The 23,430-nt window shown below is 39.1% G+C and overlaps 1 protein-coding gene across 1 annotated transcript in view; it reads right to left on the bottom strand.

Moving 5' to 3' along the window:
- The window catches only part of LOC143293723 (uncharacterized), a 57,427-nt gene that overhangs the window by 10,702 nt on the left and 23,295 nt on the right, over positions 1-23,430 (bottom strand). Inside the window, exons 2-6 of the mRNA XM_076604921.1 lie at positions 18,451-18,615; positions 11,132-11,196; positions 8,945-9,011; positions 3,817-3,860; positions 334-1,429 (exon numbers count right to left, since the gene is read on the bottom strand). Coding sequence (XP_076461036.1) covers positions 334-1,429; positions 3,817-3,860; positions 8,945-9,011; positions 11,132-11,196; positions 18,451-18,615 — 1,437 coding nt within the window. The remainder of the gene's footprint in view (positions 1-333; positions 1,430-3,816; positions 3,861-8,944; positions 9,012-11,131; positions 11,197-18,450; positions 18,616-23,430) is intronic.

Raw genomic sequence — 23,430 nt, 5'->3', positions numbered from 1 at the left:
GTATCCCTCTGTGTTCATGCATGCACATGCATGTATATGTGGTATGTACATGCATGCAACTGTGCATGTGTGAACGTATTTGTGTAGAAGGTGGGTGGAAGAAATCTGATCGTGTAGGTTTTTTTTCTCTTCATGTTCACAAGTGAGAGAGTCCCATAGTGCCTTGTTACAGATTTGTCTGTACACTGTGTGATACCTTTAGCATAATTTTTATCAAATCTCAAATTATCAGTTGTTTGTGAACAGGTACTGCAGATCATTTCTTTCTCTTACTTCACACAATGTGTTGCTGAACTTAAATTAGGAATGAGGCTTACATCAATCTACTCTTACCTGAGCTGATGGAAGGAAGTGCAACAGATGTGAATCCCAGACTGTTTGTCTTCTGCAGGCAGTTGAACACAGTGTCCACAAGGTGCTGCTGGCACAGAGCTTTGTCTGTGTATCTCCCCCAGCGAGGACCCACTGCATGAAGCACTTTCTTACAAGACAGTGACCCTGCTGTGGTTTCTACAACCTCAGAAACCTGCAGTGGACCATTCTGCCTGATGTAATCACTTCCTTCAGCTTCCAGGGCAAAGCCAGCTGCACTGGAAATGGCTAAAGCCACACCCCCTCCATGAGAAAGGTGTTCATTGGCAGCATTGACAATGGCATCCACAGGCAACTTGGTGATGTCAGTCTTGTACACCAACACCTTGATACCAGACGCAATTGTAAAGACCTTCTTTTGAATGTTGGACCTCATCCCTTGTCCTGACACCTCATTGGGCTGTCGTGATGTGTGGTCCTGTGGGCCAGAATTTCCTGTGTCAAATCTCCTTTCACTTCCAGCAGTTCTTTTTACTCTGCCTACCTTGACAGCCACTAAATTCTTAACTCTGGTCATGGAATCAAAATCAAGGGCAAAAACAGTTACCTTGTCATGGTATGGCATTGTCTTAACGAAAGCTTCTATTCCCTCAGATTTCACATCAACAATGTCTCCAAGTTTTGAAACTTCTGCAGGGTTCAACTGCACATCTTCACACAGCAAAGACTCCACCTGGTTTTCCAGAGCTTTGGATGATGCTCCTTTGAATGTCAACAGGTAACTGTCTTGGTTCTCCTTCACATCAAATGTCTGGTCAAACTCTTCTCCCAGCAAAAACCTCAGAGCTGTCACTTCTAGTTCATCCAGATCTTTGCTCCACCCATCACTGCTCTCTGCTTCAGGACTTGGGACTGTCTTGCTTTCCTCTGGCAGCTTGGGCTTGTTTATGCCTTCACCAAGTGCAACTGCAGCACTCAGAAAATCTTCATACTTGACAGCAATGGTTGTCATTTCTTCTCCTTCTGTCTTGGCAAATGGCACATTTTCCAGGATCTTGCTGAGATCCGCATTTTCCAGAAAGCTGTGTGGAATGCAGATTCTGAACTGGTCAGGTTCCTGAAACCAATGACTTGGAATGACATAATACGGCACTATGAGTGAGTTATTTTCTGTTGCAACAATGAAAAGGTACTCTCTCTCTCTTCCATATACATACACACAGAGATATCTATCTATCTATCTATCCATATATATATATATATATATATATATGCATAATGCTGTGCAAAGTGCCAATGGCAAAAATGCAGAATTAGCACATGACGTGCTGCCTCTTGTATGACCTCCAGCCCTCCAGTTTCCCCCTTTCCCACTTCTTCCACACTTTACGGTCTTCTCTTTGTTGCTGTCACAGCCGCCTTCCTCCCTTCTTTCCCTCTCCGCCCATCTCCTTTGTTATGAAGATTGCTGAGTGCCTATGCTCAGTTCAGAGAGAGAAAGGAAATGAACAAGATACTTAGAAGTGTGATCTCTTGTAAGACCATATCCTTTCCCATTTGTAGTCACCTGTTTCTGGCACCTCTGGCACATAGTGTCTCTGACCTGAAAGATTCTGATTTGACAGCAATGGGTTTTTCTCCTGGTCACTGCCTTCTTATTGGTCTCTGCACCCCCACACGCTCTTCCCCCTCTCTCCTGATCACTTTCCTTGTGTGTTGGTTCTGTGTAATATTCACCTGGGTTCAGGTTATGTGTGTGTTCAATCACTGCTTGTTTCAGACTGGTTTCAGATGGTTTTGTCAGTGTCAGTGTGTCTGGAGAAAAATCAAAACCACCATGCACACATGGTTCCCCCCCACCCCAACCCACCCCCACCCCCGAAGAAACTGAGGAATAGAGGACAAGCTGAGAATGTATCAGGAAGAAGGGAACCTTGACTGACACTGGGCTATAAGTAAATGACTTGTCTTATGCTGTGTTGGTAACCGGCTTTTTGAAAATGTCATCTCCCCCCTCACTCCCCCTATGCCCATCCACTCTCTTTTTTCCCCTCCCTCTCAACACTGGCCAGTTTTAAAGGTCAATATATATAATCCACCACGGATTTATCATTCTTCTTCCTTCTCCTTACAGAAACAGAAACATTAGGCCATGGATTACAGACTTTAAGATGTATGAAGGGAGAAAATCCATGAAAATGAAATATATTCTATCAGCATAAGGGTTATATCTCTTTTATCAAATCTGAATAAAGCAATGGCAGGTACAGAATACAGAATACTTTATTATCTCAACAAGAGAAATTCACATGTGGTGTAAAACAGAAAAACAATGCAAGAAAATCACAGTCATTCAACATGTATATTGATAAACCATATTAACCTAAGGCAAACCATCATTACAATCAATATTCACAGTATACAACAACAGAAACCCTTAACAAATGAACAACTATGATAACTGTTGCTCTAAATAGTGAGACAAAGGCACACAACTTCAAGCCATTTCTGCCCAGAGCTTCCCATCGCTTGCATGTTGGTAAATAAGGGTTCAGTGAAACAAACTCTGAAAATTCCTCAAAAATGGAAGTACCAAGTCTGTTCATACCTTCATTTGACATGTAACAACAGAACAATAGCAGAATAAAGCACAAACAGCACTTATTCAGTTCTTGGCGATGCCGTCAAATAACAAACAGGCAACACTGACATACAAGTGTCTTGTTTATATGAAAAACACTTTGCATTCAAACTGCCAACTTGAACTGGATCTCCAATCTACCTCTCTCAAGGCTGAGATCAGAACCCAGAGGTGAAAAAAAGTTCATTTCACATCTCCTATGAGTGAAAAGAGTCCATTCTGAGGGAAAGATTAAAAAAAAAAAAAAAAAAAAAAAAAAAACTTCAGGAAATTCAGGGCGAACATTAGCAAGAAACTCTTCAATACACTAAGATCCTAGTTTGTTTGTCCAAGAGAGAAAACTGATGAACAGAAAGACTCAGTTGTCTATTATGTATATCCTGTGAGAGCAGTGACATGGACTCCATTGGTGAAGCTACCAGAACATTGGGTGCCAGAAAGATTCAGTACCATCAGGTCCCCCTTAGACTTCAGGGACACACTGCTAACACAATAGACACATCACCTGGGGGTGGAGGGGGGGGGGGGAATCCTGATTATGACTACAGAAACCCTCAACTTCAGAAAAAAAAATCCAGATCATGCAATGGAACCCATGCCAAAAACAAGTGGATATAATTTCCCCAAGATCTGTTAGATGTGAGAAGAACCATCATCGTAGTGCTTGAAGGAACTCTTCAGACAAGACTGAATGCTCCAACAGCAAGCAACATCCCCTATTCTGCGGATGACACAATTTTCTTCTCTTGTATGGCAGAATTCAGGAAAGCACTTCCATGCCATGATTCCTGAATGCAACATCACATTTCCTCACACAAAGGAGCTTTAATTTGTGTTTGATATAAAGTAAGAAGCACACAAACCTTGTAATCTCTTTCAGCTTTAGTTTTATTCTGCTGTTCTTGATCTGAAACAATAAAAAAAAAAAAAATCATTTCTGGTCTTGCTGGTTGACCTTGCAAACCTATCTATATCTTATAATTTATATGTACTGGGTTCCAGTGTAGGGACACTGTCTGCACCATGCCTCAAATACTTTATCAAGAATAGAATATGTCTATTACCAAATGTACTGGGGTCACAAAGAATATTGGGGGGAATAGTACCAAAAAAATACAAACATAAACAGAAAATCACATACAAACACAGATATAGTAGAATTCTGGACAAATACATGTGCATATCAGTTTAAGAACTTGTGCATGCACACTCACACGCACACACACACACACATGCGCACGCACGCGCGCGCGCGCACACACACACACACACACACACATACATGTTTGAACATAAACCGCACTTTACATATCACATATAGACATGGCTAATGATTAGATCTTCAGGTAAATGGTTGTTGATTGCACAGTTCTCTTTAATCATACTGAATTTGTTCGAGAGACAGGGCACTGACTTACTTTGGGGAAAAAGCTATTGGCGAAGTGACTGGTTTTGGTCCTAATACTTCTGTACCGATGACCCAAGGAGAGCATCTCGAAAATCCCAAAAGTTGGATGTGATTCGTCCTGGCTGATTGCTTTTGCTTTTTTGAGTAGCCGCTTTCAACATATGTTGTCTAGAGAAGGTAGAATAGCCCTGGTAATCTTGGTGGCAGTATTTACGATTCTGTTCAGGGCTGTGATTTCTGCCTTGGAAATGTTTCCGTACCAAACAGTAATAGCAAAGGTTAACACACTTTCAATGACTGCTCGGTAGAAATCAACCGTGATTTCATTTTTCATTCTGAACTTTTTGAAGCGCCGAAGAAAGTACAGGCACTGATGTGTTTTTTTAACAATTTTTTTTCATATTTTTCTCCCATTTAAAATCATCGGAAATGATCAGTCCGAGAAATTTAAATTCACTAATGATTTCTACTTGCTTGTCTTTAACCCTTTCAGCCCTTTAAGTCGTCTGCCTGTGCAACCTTACCAGCCCGGCATGTTTTGGCCTGGCTGCATCAACGGGAAGGGGTGCTTCACTTCAGGCACAAATTTATAGCACCCACTCAACCAATAGCTACTGAACTTCACATTATAACTGAAATGTAATTTTCTCAAGTCTCAAGACAAAGGATGTAATAGTATACTTATAACTTTAAATCAAAAACAGAAATAGTAAAATGTCAGCTTCTGTCGTGTTGAAGGTTGTGGGCTATCTACTTGATTGTCTACACTGGTTGCTCATTTCATCTCCTTCACTTTCTGATGTATTATTGAAATAATAATAAGACAAATCGTCATTATCTGGGTTGAATTCGCTGCAAGTGTATATCACAATTTCATTGAGCTCTAATCTGCGCAGTAAGCCTTTGATGTTTTACCATACTGATGCGGAAAACTGGATAAAAAACACACTATTCGTTCGATTTTTGGAGCGAAACTTCACGTGCCAGTGAGGAAGGAAGTTAAGTTGGAGTTACTTCCCTTACATAGAGTTTAATGTATAATAATGAGCTGACAAACTGGTTTTAATAAACGGGTTTCTTCGCTCGCCTGTGAAGCAGGCTCAGGCGGAGAACGGCGATCAGCGGCGCACGCCTCTCAGGCGGACGCACGGTTGAATGAGTTAATGACAAGTGATAAGGCGTCAGATCTGGTCTTCCTGAAATCTAAAATAAATTCTTTTGATTTTGATACATAGAGTTCTAAGTTGTTTTGATCACACTAGCTGACAAGTTCTAGTACTTCTTCCCTATATTTTGACTCATCACTTCGTAATCAGCCCTTCTAGGGTAGAACCACTGGCAAACTTAACCATGGTGTTACATTCATTATGTGTTGCACAGTCACATATAAATAGCGAGTACAACAGTGGGAATAGAACACATCCCTGTGGGGAGCCTATGCTGAGAATACAGGAGGATAAGGTGAGGTCACCAACTTCAACAACTTGCAGTCTGCATCTTAGGATCCATGTGCAAATTGATTTAGGCAGTGGGATGTCTTCCAATTCAAAATATAGTTTTGATGGAACTATTGTATTGAATGCAGACCTGTAGTCAATGAAAAGGATCCAAACATAGCTGCTGAGATTTTCGAGATGTTTGAGGATGTGGTAAAGATCTCTATGCTAATGGCATCTTCAACTGATCTGTTAGCTCTATAGGTGAACTGAAAGATGGTGGAACACATTCAAGCATTCAAATGTTTTCATGACAACTGATGTTAAGGCAACAGGGATGGGAAGTAGTTGGCATTCTAGAGCTCTCAATAGAGCTCAATCTGTCCGTTTTCAATCTGTCTATTCTTCTTAAAACTCTACTTCTACTGGTGCACCTCAAGGCATGGTGCTGTCTGTTGTCCTATCTACACTGTAAATGAATGACTGCAGAGGCACAAAGAAAACATAAAATATTCTGATGACTCAGCTATTGAAGATCTGTCCCACTCTGATGCTATTTACATTGTGAAATTAAAAAGTTTTGTTCCTGGTGTGAGGAAAACAATCTGGATCTGAACATTTGGAAAAAAAAAAAAAAGAAGAGAGAAATGTTAACTGATTTTAAAAAGACCCCTTGCCTATAGCTTACCTTCTTACAGATGATCAAACAGTGGAAAGAGTCAATGAATACACATATTTAAAGACTACCTAGTATCTTTGACAGTAAGCTGGCTTTTGACCGGAACATTGGTTCTATTTATAATAAATGCCAATCTTGAAAACTTTTGTTTGCAGAAACTAAGGAACATTAGAATCAATTCAAGATTCTCCAAAGCTACTACCGACATTGTACTGAGCCTGTGCTCACAGTTCTAATCATGTGCTGGTATGGAAGTTTGGGAGTGAGGATAAAGTGAGTTTTGAATGATGCCATGAGTGTTTTCTGTATATTTATGGGAGTTAAACAAGCTAGTATGAAAGGTGAGTGGATCAGAAAGCAAGGCGGATAGCAACTGATGACACCCTTATTTTAGCAAAGTGCTAAGTCAGGATATACTACTTTTAAAGTGAAACCCAGAGCTCAGAAGACTTTGATTATTAAGTTTTTGAAATAATCTATTTAGCTGAAAATATATGAATGTGTTATGTGCAGGATGAATGTGTAATGTGACATGTGCAATGTCAACATTCATGTCTTTCAACACGTTTGTTTTTATTATTACTATGTGACAATCATTAATGATTACACATTTTGAAAAACATTACAATGTTTTAAAGCAAATATATAAAATGTGTTTATATAAAAAACATATGTTTATCGTTCCTGTTCAATGAATCATTTTTAATGTGTGTGTGTGTGTGTGTGTGTGTGTGTGTGTGTGTGTGTGAGTGAGTGTATGTGTATGTGCGTTGGCTAATTCTCTTGTTTTATTTTGCCACACCTGATGCAATTTATCTTTATGCGATATTTATTATCTAATCTCATCTTATCTTATCTTATACTGAGGTCAGTGCCTTCCTGTCCTGAAGTAATATGGTGACTATATGGCCAGATTTTGAAAAGAAAAACACCACCACTTGTTTGCATGCACTTCTGGGACTTTTAAATTTTTTAAAAGTGGAATCTCACCTGGGAGGACCTAGACAGCTGACTGTTGGTTTGTTTCCGGATCACACTGAAATACCTACATCTCGTCTCCAGTTGCAAGGTCCCAAATGTGATTTGATCTTCTTCTGCCAAAGTTTTGAGCATATATATCCTAAAAAAAAAAAACTCTTGGTAAGTCTCACCTTCTTTTACGTTATAAGGAACCCAACAGGCACAGCAATTCCCCCAAAATATCAAGGTGATCAGGGAAAATGACATCAATACTTCCCAATGAAAAGTTAATTCTATTTTCTGTTTCATTGTAGGTAATTATTGGATTCTACTCAATCACTGACCTTATCTGGGTAACCTGTGGAGGAACAACGGTAACTGGATAACCACAACAGTCATCACTTTTGAGCATTGACCTCCTACACTTAAATTCTTGGAACCAGATTACAACTTTTATTCTGCATGAAAAGTGCTTAACAAAGCAATGTGACAAACTTAAAAATCTTTTACTTACTGATTTTCCCTGGCAAAGTCATAATGGATCATGCATAAAAATCACACTGTGAAAGGGCCATGTTTCCTGCAGGAGGGCTACCACTGTTACTCCACATATTGCCTCCCTGAGCAGAACAGATTTTCAGGTATGGACTTATATTTGACATCATAGCTTGGATGTCATTGCTCTGTAATGTAAATCATGATTCTTTTGTTCGTGTAGTTTTTCTCTGTTCAGGTTGATAATGAGCACCCCTCACACTGTTTATAAGACAAAGGCACGTTGCTGCTTGTTCTACCTGTCAGCTTGCATACAAGGGTGGGGTACAGAAAAATAAAACCCTGACATTTGCCATAAAAAGGAAGCTCCAATTCCATTTACACACCCTCCATTCGACAAGTACACAACATTAACAATGGAAATGTTACTCAGTAACAAAAATATCTGCCTTTCTCATGTTATTGTAATCTTAATGGCCAAAGTAAGTTAACATTTTCAGTGATTCCTTTATGTTGGTATGCATGTGTGAATCATGTATCTGGTATACAGATCTTATCCAACAAAAAACAAACAAACAAAAAAACAAAAAAACGAATCAAAATACAGAAAGAATACTGTCAACAATTAAAGACAGAATTGCTAAAAAATGTTCTTGCATTGCATGACCTATGGTTAAATCATGACAAAAGTCAAACACAGTTTCAAATTCAATGTTTCAGTTGACAGCGAATCATTCCCTCAGAAGTCACATACATGTCTGGATGCACATGCATATAAAGGAGGGAGATGACTGTATGACCAGTAAAAAACAGTGGAAAGGAATTAAAGAGACCTTGGTTCCTTCTGTAACCAACAACAATCAGCACTCAGTGCTTGAATTATTCTCAATACTCATTCTCATGTACTTTTCTGGGGGGCGCACACAGAGACATCTGTTGTGACTGAAGAGCAAGATACATCTAAAAGTCTGAAATCTCAGTTGATGCCGATATACTGATAAGAGGTACTCTACCTGCTGCAGGTTTCTGATAGACTTCCATCAGTTTCTTGAACCTGGAAGGCACTTCAAGTGCCTCAATCTGAAAATCATACAAGATAAGTCAATATTTCTAAGGTGATAAAGGTTAAGCGTTTGTTGCCAAACACTGGCTAATGTGGTACAGAATCAACAATTTCTTACAGACTCCCTCATCAAAAAAGAAGGTAACAGTATTTTTTCCTATTTTTTGTTCTTCATCAGCCTTGCCTCTTTGCATTTTTGATGCTGTTGCTAAAAGTCTAGCTGACAACACAGGACCATATTGCCCAACTACATAAAAATTTCAAATGTGTCAAACACAAAACTCTTTCAAAAATTTGCAAAACAACACAGTATATGAAACATTATCTTAATTATGAAGCTCCTTTAAGGGAACAACAAGTGGTCTGGCTTTATGGCCTACAAAGGTAGATTTTGCTTACCTAATACTTTTTTAAAGCAAATAAATGTGTTAGATTTTAGGTAGCTATGGGTCATCCAAAGGACTTTTTAGCACAAATAAATGTGTATCTTGAGGAAAAATAACTTTATTCAAATGTGATGCTTCCATCAGTCATTGAAGCCACCATTTTCCATGATGTTCTGATGTCACAAGTATGGAGACTCACTATCCTTTTCAGAGGACTTGTGAAGCAGACTGAACAAATTTGTTAAAAATATACTGTGCAAGGACTTTCCAAAGAATAGAAGAAAAAAAATGTGCAAGGGCAGTGTAGGAATGGATCTGGATTTTGTTCCATATCATTTTGAACTTCAGTTTACAGAAAAAGAGCTAAACCAAGCTGCTGAAACATCAGCTACACAGATCAAAGTTCTGAGTGCTGATGCGGAAACTGCGTGTTTGTCAACTCTGTCATGCCTGAAGAAAGCACATGTTGCAGACACAATCATTTGACTGTCGTAGCTTTTGAAAACGATTTATGTGATGGGCCTGCAATTTGAATCACAGAACATCCACTGTTTCCCACAGTTGTTCTAAATCCAACACCCTGAAGTTGGTTCTGAGCACAGTCGTTGTGATGTCACAATTGACCTCTTTCCATTTCCCTTCTAGAAAGCCAAGTCCAGTATGGTGGCCCCCTATGTTGCATCATGCTGATAGTATAAATCAATTTAACTGCTTCAATGCACAGATATGTTCAGTCTATTGCATGGTTCTGTAATTATTTACCCATGTGTCAGGTTTTTACAACATGATGCTATTTCGCTTGATGTCCCTTTTAAAGAAAATAAGACTAGGCTGTGTTGAGGACATCAGCTCTTCCACTCAAGTTATCATTCCAAGATTATAAAAAATCATAAAAAGTATACTGTGACCCTGCTCCAAAGGAAATGACAGTAACATGTTACCATGATGATACACACTTGAAAAGATCCTGCAATGCAGAGCCATCTTTGTAGTACTGACTGACTCCTGTGCCTGTTCCAATCCTATGTACGCAGGTATCCAACCTCCAATGCCTCTACAACACTGCTCTGTGGAGGAGGCAGACTGAGCAGACATGTTGTCCAAAGCAGAACCTGTCACCACATGTCCTTAACACTATAAATTTTCCAAGCTGAAGACCACACTATAACCTTGTCACCAGGTATGGACATGGAATGGAAAGCAAAGCTGAAGACACCATGAAAGCTGGGCATCAAAAGCTATGAAGACTGATGCTTTTGTATTCTGTAAACACGCATGGTAATAATTCTGTGGAGATATATTGGAGACTGTCAACATATAAAAAGGCTGTATGCTACATTTCTTATTATACAGCAACCCAGCACTAAGCAGGTCTAAACAATGTACACACCTGTAATATCTGTCAGGCAAATGAACATCACATAAAAAGACATAACGATGAAATGCATGTCAGGTAACTGTGTGTCCTAATACTTAGTTCACAATCAACTCAACTCACATGAGCCAGTTAGAGCTCAGGAGTGACAACAGTATGACCTGACCACAATACTGTGGAGAAATGATGAAGATTTGGAGACAGGGAAACAAGTCACAGTAGTTTTTACCAAGTCAAGCAAAAATTCTTTCTGATCAGTGGCTTTGTGGCAACTATTTTATATTTGTAACCTTTCAACACCCACAATCTAAAAACATCCACTAAAATTATATGTTTAAACTCTAAGAGGCAAGCACAAATACAAGAGCAAACATACCATGCCTACAATTTCTCCAGCACCCCCACAGGAACAGACAAAGATGTGGCCGCACTTTCCCTTCCCTGAAAATACAAAATACATTATTCAAAATGAACATGACCTCCAAATGAAAAATACAATTACTGAGCCTCAGAAGTGTGTGTGTACACGTGCGTAGGTGTGTGCAAGTGCACGCGCATGTGTTTGTACATGCTTGCGAGCTTATATTATGTGTGTCATCTGTGCACCTGGGCTGATCACATGCTCATTCTAAGAATGAGTTCAACTCCTGTTTAGATGTAACATGGAAATCAGCGCAATAAAGACCAAGTTGATGACCAGCTATAAAACCAACATCACTGCTGGCATAACTATTCATGGTCTGATGCTGGGAACTGTTCAACAGTTCAGTTACCTGGGATCCATCACTGGCAATGAAGGATCCAAACCAGAACTCCTCTCAACAGCAACAAAGACAATATCAGCAATGTCCAGACTGAAACATCACACCATTATTGACTGATATTGACTGACTGATATTTCTGCTAACCATCTGACTGGAGTGGTTGTCAAACAAAACACTGTGCACTGAAAACTGAACAATTCCAGTTACATCAGCCCACATCAATCAGCACTTCATTATTTTACATTTTAAATTTGATCCATCAAAGTTTCAAACTTTCTTGGTCTTCGTCACAACTTTCTTGCTTTATTAAATCATAACAAAAACTCCAAATGCATGTGAAACGCTCTACACACACACACACACACACAGTACACATAATGCAGGAAGCCAACACTGCTAAAACCAGCCAACCACAGCTGTATCTGACTGAGTACTCAGACCTTTGTTTTGTTCTGAGAACAGCGCACATAGTGGGGGAAGGGGGTATGAGAAGAAGACAAGTGGTGTAATAATTATATGAGAGGTTTTAGGCGAGTCAGAGGGTGTGGAAGAGGGCAGAGCGATGGACGTCAGTGAGCTGTTGCTTTCACTGAATATTGCTGTGGAATGGACAACAGCCAATAATCAATGAATTTCATGAGGCCCAGAGTTGAAAGTGCAAAGGATGGGAAACATTTTTTTTATACACTTTTTGTCACTGATCAGATGACTGACATTTTTGTTATGGGGAAGTTCTTTGGTGTCACAAAGCTTGACTGCTCAATTTCTGAGTAAATGATTTACCTTTAATGTTGACTGAATGCATGTTGGTCGTCGATATGGCAGTCATTCACATACATGAATGTAAATGTTTTAATTGTTATCCTAAACTTACAGCCTGTTTTATTTTCATTTACTGACTGACAACATGAACATCATTTCCAACTTTCTTTTGTCATCCTGTGGAGGTGAAAATATACTCTCTTTTTTTTTCTTTTCTTTTTTTTGCACAAAAATCTTCAATTTGAAATACCTGAATGGTTACCTGCAATCAAAACAATTGGATAAAAAGCCGAGATTCATTATCCTCTTTCGTTTTTCTTCACAAAAAAACTTCATTCTTCCTGTATATAGTTTTTCAGCAACAATTTATGTGTTTGTTTGTTTTTTATCACTTATCACACATAGTTTTTCAGCAAAAATTTATGTGTTAAAAGGGGGGTAGAGTAGTGGTGGGGGTAGGGGTTGAGTAGGGGTAGGTGTAGAAGGTGAAGAGGTAGAGTAGGATAACAGCAGAGGATAGGTGCACAATCCACTCTCTCCTCGTACCACAGCAGGGTCTTTTAGAAAGATGAATTGAGGTGTTTATTTCTCTAACTTAACAGCACACCTGGAACACACAATATTAAAACCCAGGTTAAATCAATACCAAAACATATGCTAGACATAATTGCACTGATGTAACAGAAACATCATTATGTTGTCTGGACAAGTAAACAATTCCACAAATAACCTTTCTCCATTCTGACACTCAATGTCTAGCCGTACACTCTCTTCTCAAAGAGATCTATGTAAAAATGTAAAACAAGCTTCATATAGCTTACCATCAACAATCAGTGGCATATAAGTTAATGTGCACCGAATATATGACAAACAAATACTAACTCCCAGTGTTTAACTCCTGTCAAACCACCATAGAATAATAGCTGTCGCACCAAGTATGTGGCAGGCAATTACAAACTCCCAGTGTTTAACTCCAGTTAAATCACCATACAGTAATAGCTGTTTCCATTAAGACTGAACAAATCTGTACTTTGTATCTGCAAAGTATCTCACTGGTAAAATATTTACATGGGAATCATATAGTTACCCAGTAATTTGGTAAATATATAGCAACCTTGTGTGTACCAACATATGACTGCCTCTCAGTGGTCTCAAATCTTATTGAACACATACAGCTATGTGTTACCCCACTGGCATACAACACATGACTACAGCACATGGTAATCACAACTAACAAGTCACACATGTTCCTTCCCCATGTTGCATTATCACCCATGTGCACACACACATGGAACCACATGAACATACAGTTAGTCTGTAGATTTGTTCACCTTGAATATAACCATCACCACCTAACATACTAAATAGGTATGTCATGCCTCAAAATAATTCCAACTGTTACAACCAAAACATTCTACACAGATGCAACCCACACATAATCTCTGTGTTTCTTTGTGTCTAAATGCTTACATTGTTCCCACAGTATGTCAACAATTGACACACCACTGACATGTTACTGACCATTATCATTTATGTAAGCCAAGATGCACAACCTGTAAACCCAAACATGATGTCCAAGCATCATACCATATTATCAACCTGCAGAAAACAGGAAAGGGGGGGGGGGATACCCAAATACCCTAAACCAGTACTCCAATTAGTCATGTATTGACTACATTATGTATTTTAACTACTTTTCCCTCGGTCACTAGTTTCAAATACAATTAAGCCATACACATGCTGGCTATGCTCTCTAACAAGTCATGTATCTGCATCAACACATTCCAGTTACATTAACTGTGCAATACCACATCAGCCAAAAGTGTCATAATGTTCTTGTAACACAACATCACAATTCTACAAACTCCAAACTGTTTCCAGAACTTCAGGAACTAAGTTACAAAAACAAAACAAAACACCAGTGCAAACAATTACAGTAATGTACTTAAACCCATTTCAATTACTATTGTTCAGTGTAAACACAGACACCATAAATCTGTACTGCAATTAGTCTTTTGTGGAAAATAAACAGAAAAGACATGTTTCCCTATGGAACTGAACCTCCATACATTACTCACTTTTAGATCAATTCATTAAATGCCTTGGGGTTTCTTGACTTAAATTAGACACCAAACTTTCAGGATTCAGGAAATAATAACTTGAGTTCAATTAACCAAAGTAAAACAGACTCTATAATCACAACAACATCCGAGACACGCAAACTGAATTAAAGTAAAAAAAGGACAAATCAGAGCAGTGATAACCAACAATCACCAAAGTAAATATGTCCCAGTAGCACTGAGAACATCCAAGTGTTACAACAACTAATAATGCAAGCCAAGAAAATTACAGCGTCAAACACACTAAGCTACCACAAGGAATATATGACAAAACCAACTTTGTACAGGCTACTGATTCTTAGCCAACACAGGTGTTGACTTCATTGTCCACAAGACACTCTCAGAATCTCCATGATTTACCACTAACACTGGTCGTGCCCTTATAAGTTGCCTATTCTTCAAATCTGTTTTCCAACAGCCCTTTTCTCTTCCAGCCCCATGACTTTGGACTAAGTCATGGTTCCAATTCATCTTTTGATCTAGAGAAAACAGAGGCAGGAGTAGGCCATTTTCCAAAAGCAAAAAATTCAAAGTCCCATTTCTCCACCACTGTTTAATACAAACAAGTGTACCTGGAAGAAATCTAAACAAATACCTATCTTTCACACACAGATCCTGGCTGACATATCAATAATTAAAGTGAGATTCACTTCATGTTCATGTGAGGGAACACAATCCCACTGGGGAAATGTGTCACAGAATCCAATACCAGGAACCAAGCATTCAACTAAGTCCGAAAAATAGATGCTGATTAGATACTTACAGCCCCCTGGTATTGTCTTGTCAGTCTGGCTCTTTTGGCTTCTTCTTGGCAAGGCAGAAAGTGACGAAACCCCTCTGCATACTGGTTTTATTCTCTCTCACCCATTCACTCAATGCAAATTATCTTACAACCCAGATCTTCCCAATTGGTTGAGGTTAACTGACCAATCCGCCAAGTACACTACCAGACCCTCCCACACTGGTTGTGGAGGAAACTAACCAATCTGGAACCAGCAGTGCTAGACTTTACACTTTTGATGCTTTCCCACGGAACCCACACTGACAAGGAGAAGGGGAAGGAGGGGGGTGGGGAGGGGGGTGGAGGTGACGAAAATGGGAAGGGAAAGGGGAGGAAAGATCGCTCAGCCCTGATTCTGTTCTAAATAGCTCATGATAAACACACCATACCACACGGTTACCATTAAAGCAGATGCCATCCTGCCAGAGATCAACAGGGATAGCACGCACGCACTCTGGTAGTGTCATGTGTGGTAAATATCAGAATCAGAGAGGAAGGGTCAACAAGTGAGAAAGCGGGTGTGATGTTGATGGAAAGGAAATGGAAAAGGGCAGGGGACTGTAAACATCTATGGCCTGACATCTCAAGAGACATCACATTTAATTAGTATTTATATTCCACAATAACTTGCTTCCTCTGGACTCAGTGCTAGAGGGGGTGAGGAGGGAGAGGGGGTGTAAGCAGAGATAGATGCCAGGGATGGGGGCCTGTAGGGGGTAAGGGGGGTGAAAAGGAGAGGGGGGCTTAGGATAAATGGGGTGCCATCCTATGAAGTATCAACGCCCATAATTTCTGGTCTTGCTATCTCGGCACTCTGTGGCCAAGGGTAAAGGGGATGGGGAAAGGGAGAGATGGTAGAAAAGGGGTGGGGGGGTGGGGGTGGGGGGTGAAGGGGGTTTACAGCCTGTCCGAGGAAGGAGTTCATTTAGTGTATTGGTAAGAAGAGAAGGGGGAAGGAAGGAGAGGATGGGGGATAGGAGTAGGAGGGGTCTGTCAGTAAGCAACGTGTGCTGCAAAATCTCCACCATTGGTGCCTGACACACTATAACATATGTATTTGTTTTTTATCACTTATCACACAGTTTTTCAGCAAAAATTTAAGTGTTTGTTTGTTTTTCTATTATCTCTGAATCTTTAAATTTCCCTGTCAAAGGGAGAACATCTTTCTTTTTTTTTCTTTTTCTTTTTATTGCTGCCCTATCATCTGCACCATTTCAGTGGCATCACTCCCACGCCACTCATTTAGATTCCCCCATACACGGCCACACCCGGATTCGTCCGTCACAGTTTCAGCGTCAGCAGTCCGCAGGGAACCATCGATGTTAGGTCGCCAGGAGGCCACACACCAGAGGAGACCCTGCACTGCTGCTGAGTCACTTCGGTTGTGTTCAGTGGTGCCTGTTCTGATTTAACATACTTAGAACACCACCTACTAAGCCCCCTACTAATGACAATAATGGCTTAGTCATGGAGCCAGACTGAGCGAGCGTCCCTCCCAGAGTGCAGACCGCAGCCATGTCCCTCAAAAAACAGTCCCCCATGAATCTGCCGACACTGAAGACACTGACAGGACTCACCCCAAGCACAGAAGTGGAGGGGTATCGAAACTGAGGTCACCATGAGAGCAGGGCATGAAAGGCCACAGACTTTGAGACTGTTTTGTTTATATTGATGATTATGAAGGAGGAGGAGGATGACTCCGATGATGATGCTGCTTTGGAGGTCCATTTTAGTTTGGGACTACGTGACAAGGCTGTACTCTACGCTTCCAGTCATAATGATATCCCGGCGTTAACCAGGCCCGAGAGATACAGACACCTGCAGTGTTGGTCAGGTATTTAGAGCAACACACCCAAATACGCATCCTTGAAGTGGATGACACTCGACTGTGTGGTCCCAGTCTCCCCATTTAAGCCCATAGCACACTCAACTCTGGGTAGGAGCTGGCCATGGGCTGAAAAACCCACCTCCGCTGGGATTCGAACCCGCATCCTCCCAGCCGTCAGTCCGCAACGCTAACCACTTCGCCACGGTGGCTGGTAATGAGAACATCTTGTTTTTGTACTAGTGTTATTCTGTGTGGTCTGTCCAGAATTTCTTTTTTTTCTTTTGACAGCTAAAATGAAATCGAATGTCATGTTGTCTTAAAACCACAAATTAGCCAAACGCTAATCTGGCAGGCCAAATGGTAATCTGACTATAAATTGGGAATGACTCTAGAAAATATTACAGAACCAGATGATAAACACACAAGAAAAGTTTGTGATTTGGGAATATAATCTAATCCAGAAGAATTAAAATTACACACTGTAACTGGTATGTGTGGGAAGAAAATTTTCCCCTTGTTTAATCAAAATTTGGTGTTGACACAGTATTTCCAGAGAAAATGTATTTCTTAAAGTTTACCACTGACACACAAACACATACACACATGCATGTAAATTGATATATATATATATATATATATATACACAGATACACAGACAGCCAACTCAAGCTTATTCCACTCACTTGCAATCACTTGGGAATGACTTGAAAATACAGCAGAACAATATTATAAAAAATAAAATAAAAATAAAAAGTTTGTGATTGGGAAATATTTCATCCAGAAGAATTACAAACTGTACCTGGTATGTGTGGGAAGAAAATTTCCCCATGATTAATCAAAATTTGGTTTTGACAAAGTATTTCCATAGAAAATCCATTTCTGAAAGTTTATCATAGACACACACACACACACACACACACACACACACACACACACACACACATGCTCACATGCATACAAACTGATACATACACACAGATACATGGACAGCCAACTCAAGGTTATTCCGCTCACTTTGATTTTCACACAGAAGCCAAATGTCATGGACACTTACACCATAAACCCACAGACAGACAACAATAACTGAAAGAGAGTTATTTCATGGATAGATTCGCTTTATTTACACATGTGACCCAAAAACCAATATCCTTTTTTTTCTGTACAAGGCAAATTCCTTTCTCATTCACATCATTTAAGACAGTTTTAATCATTGCATAAAACATGACAATATATAGTTGCATTAAGCAGTACCAGTATACACAGATTTTAACTGCATTCTTTCTTTCCAAATATGAAAGGTTATTCCAAAGGCAACCATTATCATGAAGATTCAAAGAGCTTGTACTAGAAATATTATGTGGACTCACATAGACAGTCACACAGAGCAACAGAGAAGCACATTTTTTTTCAAGTTCAACAGCGAGCAAAACAGAAACTTACTTTCATCAATTTCCACATGTCCTTCTTCCACATTTTGGAGCATATGTGGAAATCCATTTGCCTTCTCCTCGTCGCTGAAGATCACAGTCACAAGATCTGCTGTGAATCTTTCATGTAAAAGTACACTCTGCAGAGCAGAAGCCAGATTCTCCAAGGACTCAGAGCCTGCATACAGCATAAAATATAATTACAATATGTATATACAAGAGGCAAAGCCTTCAAGACTCACTTGTGCTTCACGCTTTATCCAGTCAAGTAATCATGAGGAGAGGAAAAAAGACTTTTTTAAATTGTTGAAAAGTGCTCTCTATTAAATATAATATATAAAAGTAGCTTGGGAGAAAAAAAAAAAAGGGGGGGGGGAGTGGGGGGGGTATGTGAGCAGGATCGAGCCATGCATGTTTAGTTACAAAGCGAGCAGACTAATGCCCACTGCTGTGGCACATCTGATGTCATTTGACTAAATTTTATACTTAAGCAATGCTGACATTTTCTTCTTCATGCGATAAATAGATGCGATTGTAGTAGATGTAATAACGCCATTTAAATCATGTTTTTTGTGTGTTTTATTATACCTCAATTATTCTTATTTCAGCAGTAAAGGAGACTTTACTATCCCTTCAAGCACAAAGCAAAACATGGTAGATCTCTAGATCTGCACAAACCAGTCAAGGCCTAAAACAAACTGAAAGAAATGATCAATTCAATTTTTCTTTTATGTTCATTCCAGTTAATTCAGTGTCCATTTTAGAATATTTATATGCAGTAAACATGTCGATGGTGTAGTTAGTATTACTGTATGTGTTCTGTCCAGAATTTGTATTTCTTTCCTTTTAATTGTGAACAAGAAAAACGAGGTCATGTCTTCGAACACCACCTGCCTGCTAGTACACCTAACTCAGTCGGAAGCGGTTTTTAGAATTTTTGGATTTCAACGAAATAAACTGTTAATGATTTGGAAAAAACAGCATAATTCGGTAGACTTACAACCTGTTATTGGTATGACTGTGAAGATTTTTTTCAAACTATGTTTAAGTCAAATTTGGTATTGGCAGAAAAAGTATTTCCAGAGAAAATGGCAATGTTAAAGTTTACCATGTACACACAGACAACCGAACACTGGGTTAAAACACAGACTCACTTTGTTTACACAAGTAAGTCAAAAACTGAAAGGCAGTCATCATGTTAACTGAGAGTGCAATTGTGAAAGGCAGAGAGAAAGAGAGAGAAAGTGTGTGTGTGTAGTATTTAACCTCCCATCTGTTTAACATGATCACAAATGAAGTCAACTAAGAGTTCAAGTTTTCTTGAACTTTTGCATTAAAAAAGTAACTGCCAAGTATATTTGAAAATAAGATTACCAAGACAGTAAAATTTTCTTTCTTTTGATTTGTCCCTTTCAAATGACTGCTGAGCTGCAATATGTGTTTGGCTTAGAAAACTGACAGACTCAATTCACACACTTGTTTACACACACATACACATTTCACAACTCCTTGATCAGTGTTACACACTGTCACCAGGCCTATTTTCAATCAATAATTGAATGACTTATTTAATATTCATTTCTGTACAATGTCATGATGCAGAATGCACACTGATGGATTTTAAAAAATCACAATTCAAGTGACTCGTGTGTGTGTGTGTGTGTGTGTGTGTGTGTGTGTGCGTGTGTTAATTTTAATGATTGTTCTCATGTATTGCTGAGAACAGAAATCAACACTGATCTTAACTTCCAATTTGATGACAACAGGTGTGCCACTATGTGCAGAAAGAAAGAAAAAAAAGTCTCCAAATCATGCAGCGTAAAGTTTATACTGTATCTTATATTTAAGTTATAGCCATTTCTTCATGGAGTCCATAAAATGGTTCCATCTTTCAAATTTCAATAACAGTATGCACACATTGTAGTCAGATTTACAACAAATGAAAGATGGTGTCATAATTTGTGAAGCCATCCTGAAACGCTTATAATTTGTATTTGTATTACTCTTTTTATCACAACAGATTTCTCTGTGTGAAATTCAGGCTGCTCTCCCCAGGGAGAGCGTGTCACTACACTACAGCGCCACCCTTTTTTTTTTTTGTATTTTTTCCTGCGTTCAGTTTTTGTTTTTCCTATCGTTGTGGATTTTTCTACAGAATTTTGCCAAGAACAACCCTTTTGTTGCCATGGGTTCTTTAATGTGTACTAAGTGCATGCTGCACACTGGACCTTGGTTTATCGTCTCATGTGAATGACTAGCGTCCAGACCACCACTCAAGGTCTAGTGGAGGGTGAGAAAATATCGGCGGCTGAGTCATGATTCGAACCAGCGCGCTAAGATTCTCTCGCTTCCTAGGCAGACATGTTACCTCTAGGCCATCACTCCACAATGTTGTCTTTCTGGAGCAATTTTCAGAGTGGTATATCATTCTCTGGGCAGCTGGTATTTTAAACTCGACAAACCCAGTGTCCAATACTAAACAGGTTTGAACTTCCAGAACCATTTCAACTGGTGCAGCCTGGGTCTCACAAGGTCTCACTTTGAGAACAACAGGAAAAATGGAGAGAACAGAAGACATTTTATCTATCATCTTGCATGTTCTGACTCCATGGCACACTGACATCCTCTGCTCCTTGGGAAGTGTGGTTTTTTCATGCTCCCCTGAAGACTGCTTGAAGACTACTTGCTCCCAAAGATACAAGCGTAAGTTGTAGTCCTGCCATCTATCCAGTAACATCTCATCTCGACTGAGTTGGAATCTTCCTCATCATACTTCCACTTTGATCTTCACTGAACTTACATTTACTCTGTATGACTCATATGTGATGTTATTCATGCTTGTTACTACATGCCATTTTGAGTCAAGAAACAACTATCCCTGAAAACATAGGATTTTTTATTTTATTTTACACAAATCATTCCAAGGCAATGCCTTGTTAACTTCTTGCCCAATATATTGAACAGCTTTGTGACTACACATATGATTAGTGCACCCCAAGAATGAACCAAATGAACAATCCATTGTATTTTAAAAAAAACAAATGAAATGACATTTATTTATTTGTCTTCTCTGTGTACATACAAGTTTGTGTATGTATGGTGTTTGCTCTTTATACATTCAATCACTGTGTGCAAGCATTCAGGAGTGTGTGTGTATGTGTGTGTGCATGTACATGTGTAAGAGAGAGAGAGAGAGGGAGAGCTGAATCAATCATGTAATAAATTATATGTGATATAAATAACCATTTTTCACAGCCTCTGACAGTCAAGAACAGTCAGCTTAAAAGAGTTTCTCTCATCATCACTTCTCTTCATTCTTCAAAGCTGAGCTGAAGAACACAAGAAGTGTTGAACACTTCTCAACCACCGTGTGCCTTCAGTGCATTCCTATTCTTTCTCCAGAACTTGTTAAGCTGTAAAGATTCAAGAGCTCTTCTTGTCAATCCAGCCAGTACATTCAGACTATACATACTGATCAGGACATTGCATTCTGTTTTCATTCAATGCCCCCAAAGGGCACGTGAAATAAACTTCTTGCCTTGCCTAGCCGTACCTTGCTTTGCCTAAATTTGTAACAACAGTCAAGTCAAGATTTTTATTTCATGATGGTAAATTGAATAAGCAACAATTGCTTTTTTTTTTTTTTACATCAAGCCATCAATGAAAAAAAATTAAAAAGAAGGGAAAAAGAAGGGAAAAAAAAGAGAAAAGAAGAAGGAAAAAATAGGAGAGAGAGAGAGAGAGAGAGAGAGAGAGAGAGAGAGAGAGAGAAGAAACGAGCAGATGAAGAGCAACAATAACAACAAAATGCATATACACATACATATACAAGAATATTGTGATAAAGAAATACACAACTGCATTTCCATTTCACACACACACACACACACGCACACACCACAGAACACAAGTTCTCGGACACAATTACACCATGCCCATCCCACCCACATGCACATCTTCCCTCATATGATGCAAAATCATTGCCAACACAAGCATATACAAAACATTTCATAATTAATAATACGAATACTAGACTAACAGATCAAAATTTGTATTACTGTTAATTATTTTCAATGAGGTGATTCTTCAGATTTTTCTTAAACACGTTTTTATTTACGATACTTTTCAGAGTGAGTGGGAGATTATTCCATAAATTTCACCAGAATACAGAAAGCTGGACTTGTAAAGGTTGTTTCTTGGTCTGGGGTATGCAGAGCATGTGGTTGTGTCTGTGTTCATTAGTTTTAAAAGCGTCTGCAATCTTTTTTGGAGCATTTCCATACATAACATTATGCATGCAAACAGCTTTGTTGAAATACAGCCTGTTGTGAAAAGGTAATATATAAGTTGTTTATAGTCCATTGGGATCAGGGGAGTTTGGTTTTAACAAAACTATTTTCAGCGCTCTTTATACATACGGTGAATAAACTTCAAGTTTGACATGCTACAGTTGTCCCATATAGTTGACGCATAATCGATTACTGGAAGAAGAAGAGCTTTCGTGAATGGACATTAAGGATTTTTTTTATTTTTGCTAGTTGAAATATTCTATTTGAGAGACATTTACTTAAGTGCTTCGTATGGTCAGTCCAAGACAGAACCTTATCAATAATGACACCCAGAATTTCATGTGAATCTACCTCTTCAATTTTATTGACGCCTAGGAATAGTGGTTTGAAGTTATGTTTCATTTTTTGTCTTTTTTGTCATGCGCATACATACATGCACTTTGTTTTCTGAGCATTCAAGGACATGTGATTCAAGTGTGTCCAGTCATTAAGTTTCTGAATATCATCTTGGAGTTCATTAGTTAGTTTACTGGCGTCTGAATTGCTTGAATGTAAGGATGTGTCATCTGCAAACATTTCACATTTACATTTCATATAACAAGGTAAGTCATTAACATAAGTGGAGAATAAAATTGGCCCTAAAATGGATCCCCGTGGCACTCCATGTTTAACAGACGTAAAATCTGAGGTTTGATTATTTATTG

The sequence above is a fragment of the Babylonia areolata genome, chromosome 19, assembly GCF_041734735.1.
Source record: "Babylonia areolata isolate BAREFJ2019XMU chromosome 19, ASM4173473v1, whole genome shotgun sequence".
NCBI classification, from domain to species: Eukaryota; Metazoa; Mollusca; class Gastropoda; order Neogastropoda; family Buccinidae; genus Babylonia; species Babylonia areolata.
Note: the sequence above shows the minus strand (reverse complement) of the source record. Positions and strands in the feature narration are given on the sequence as shown.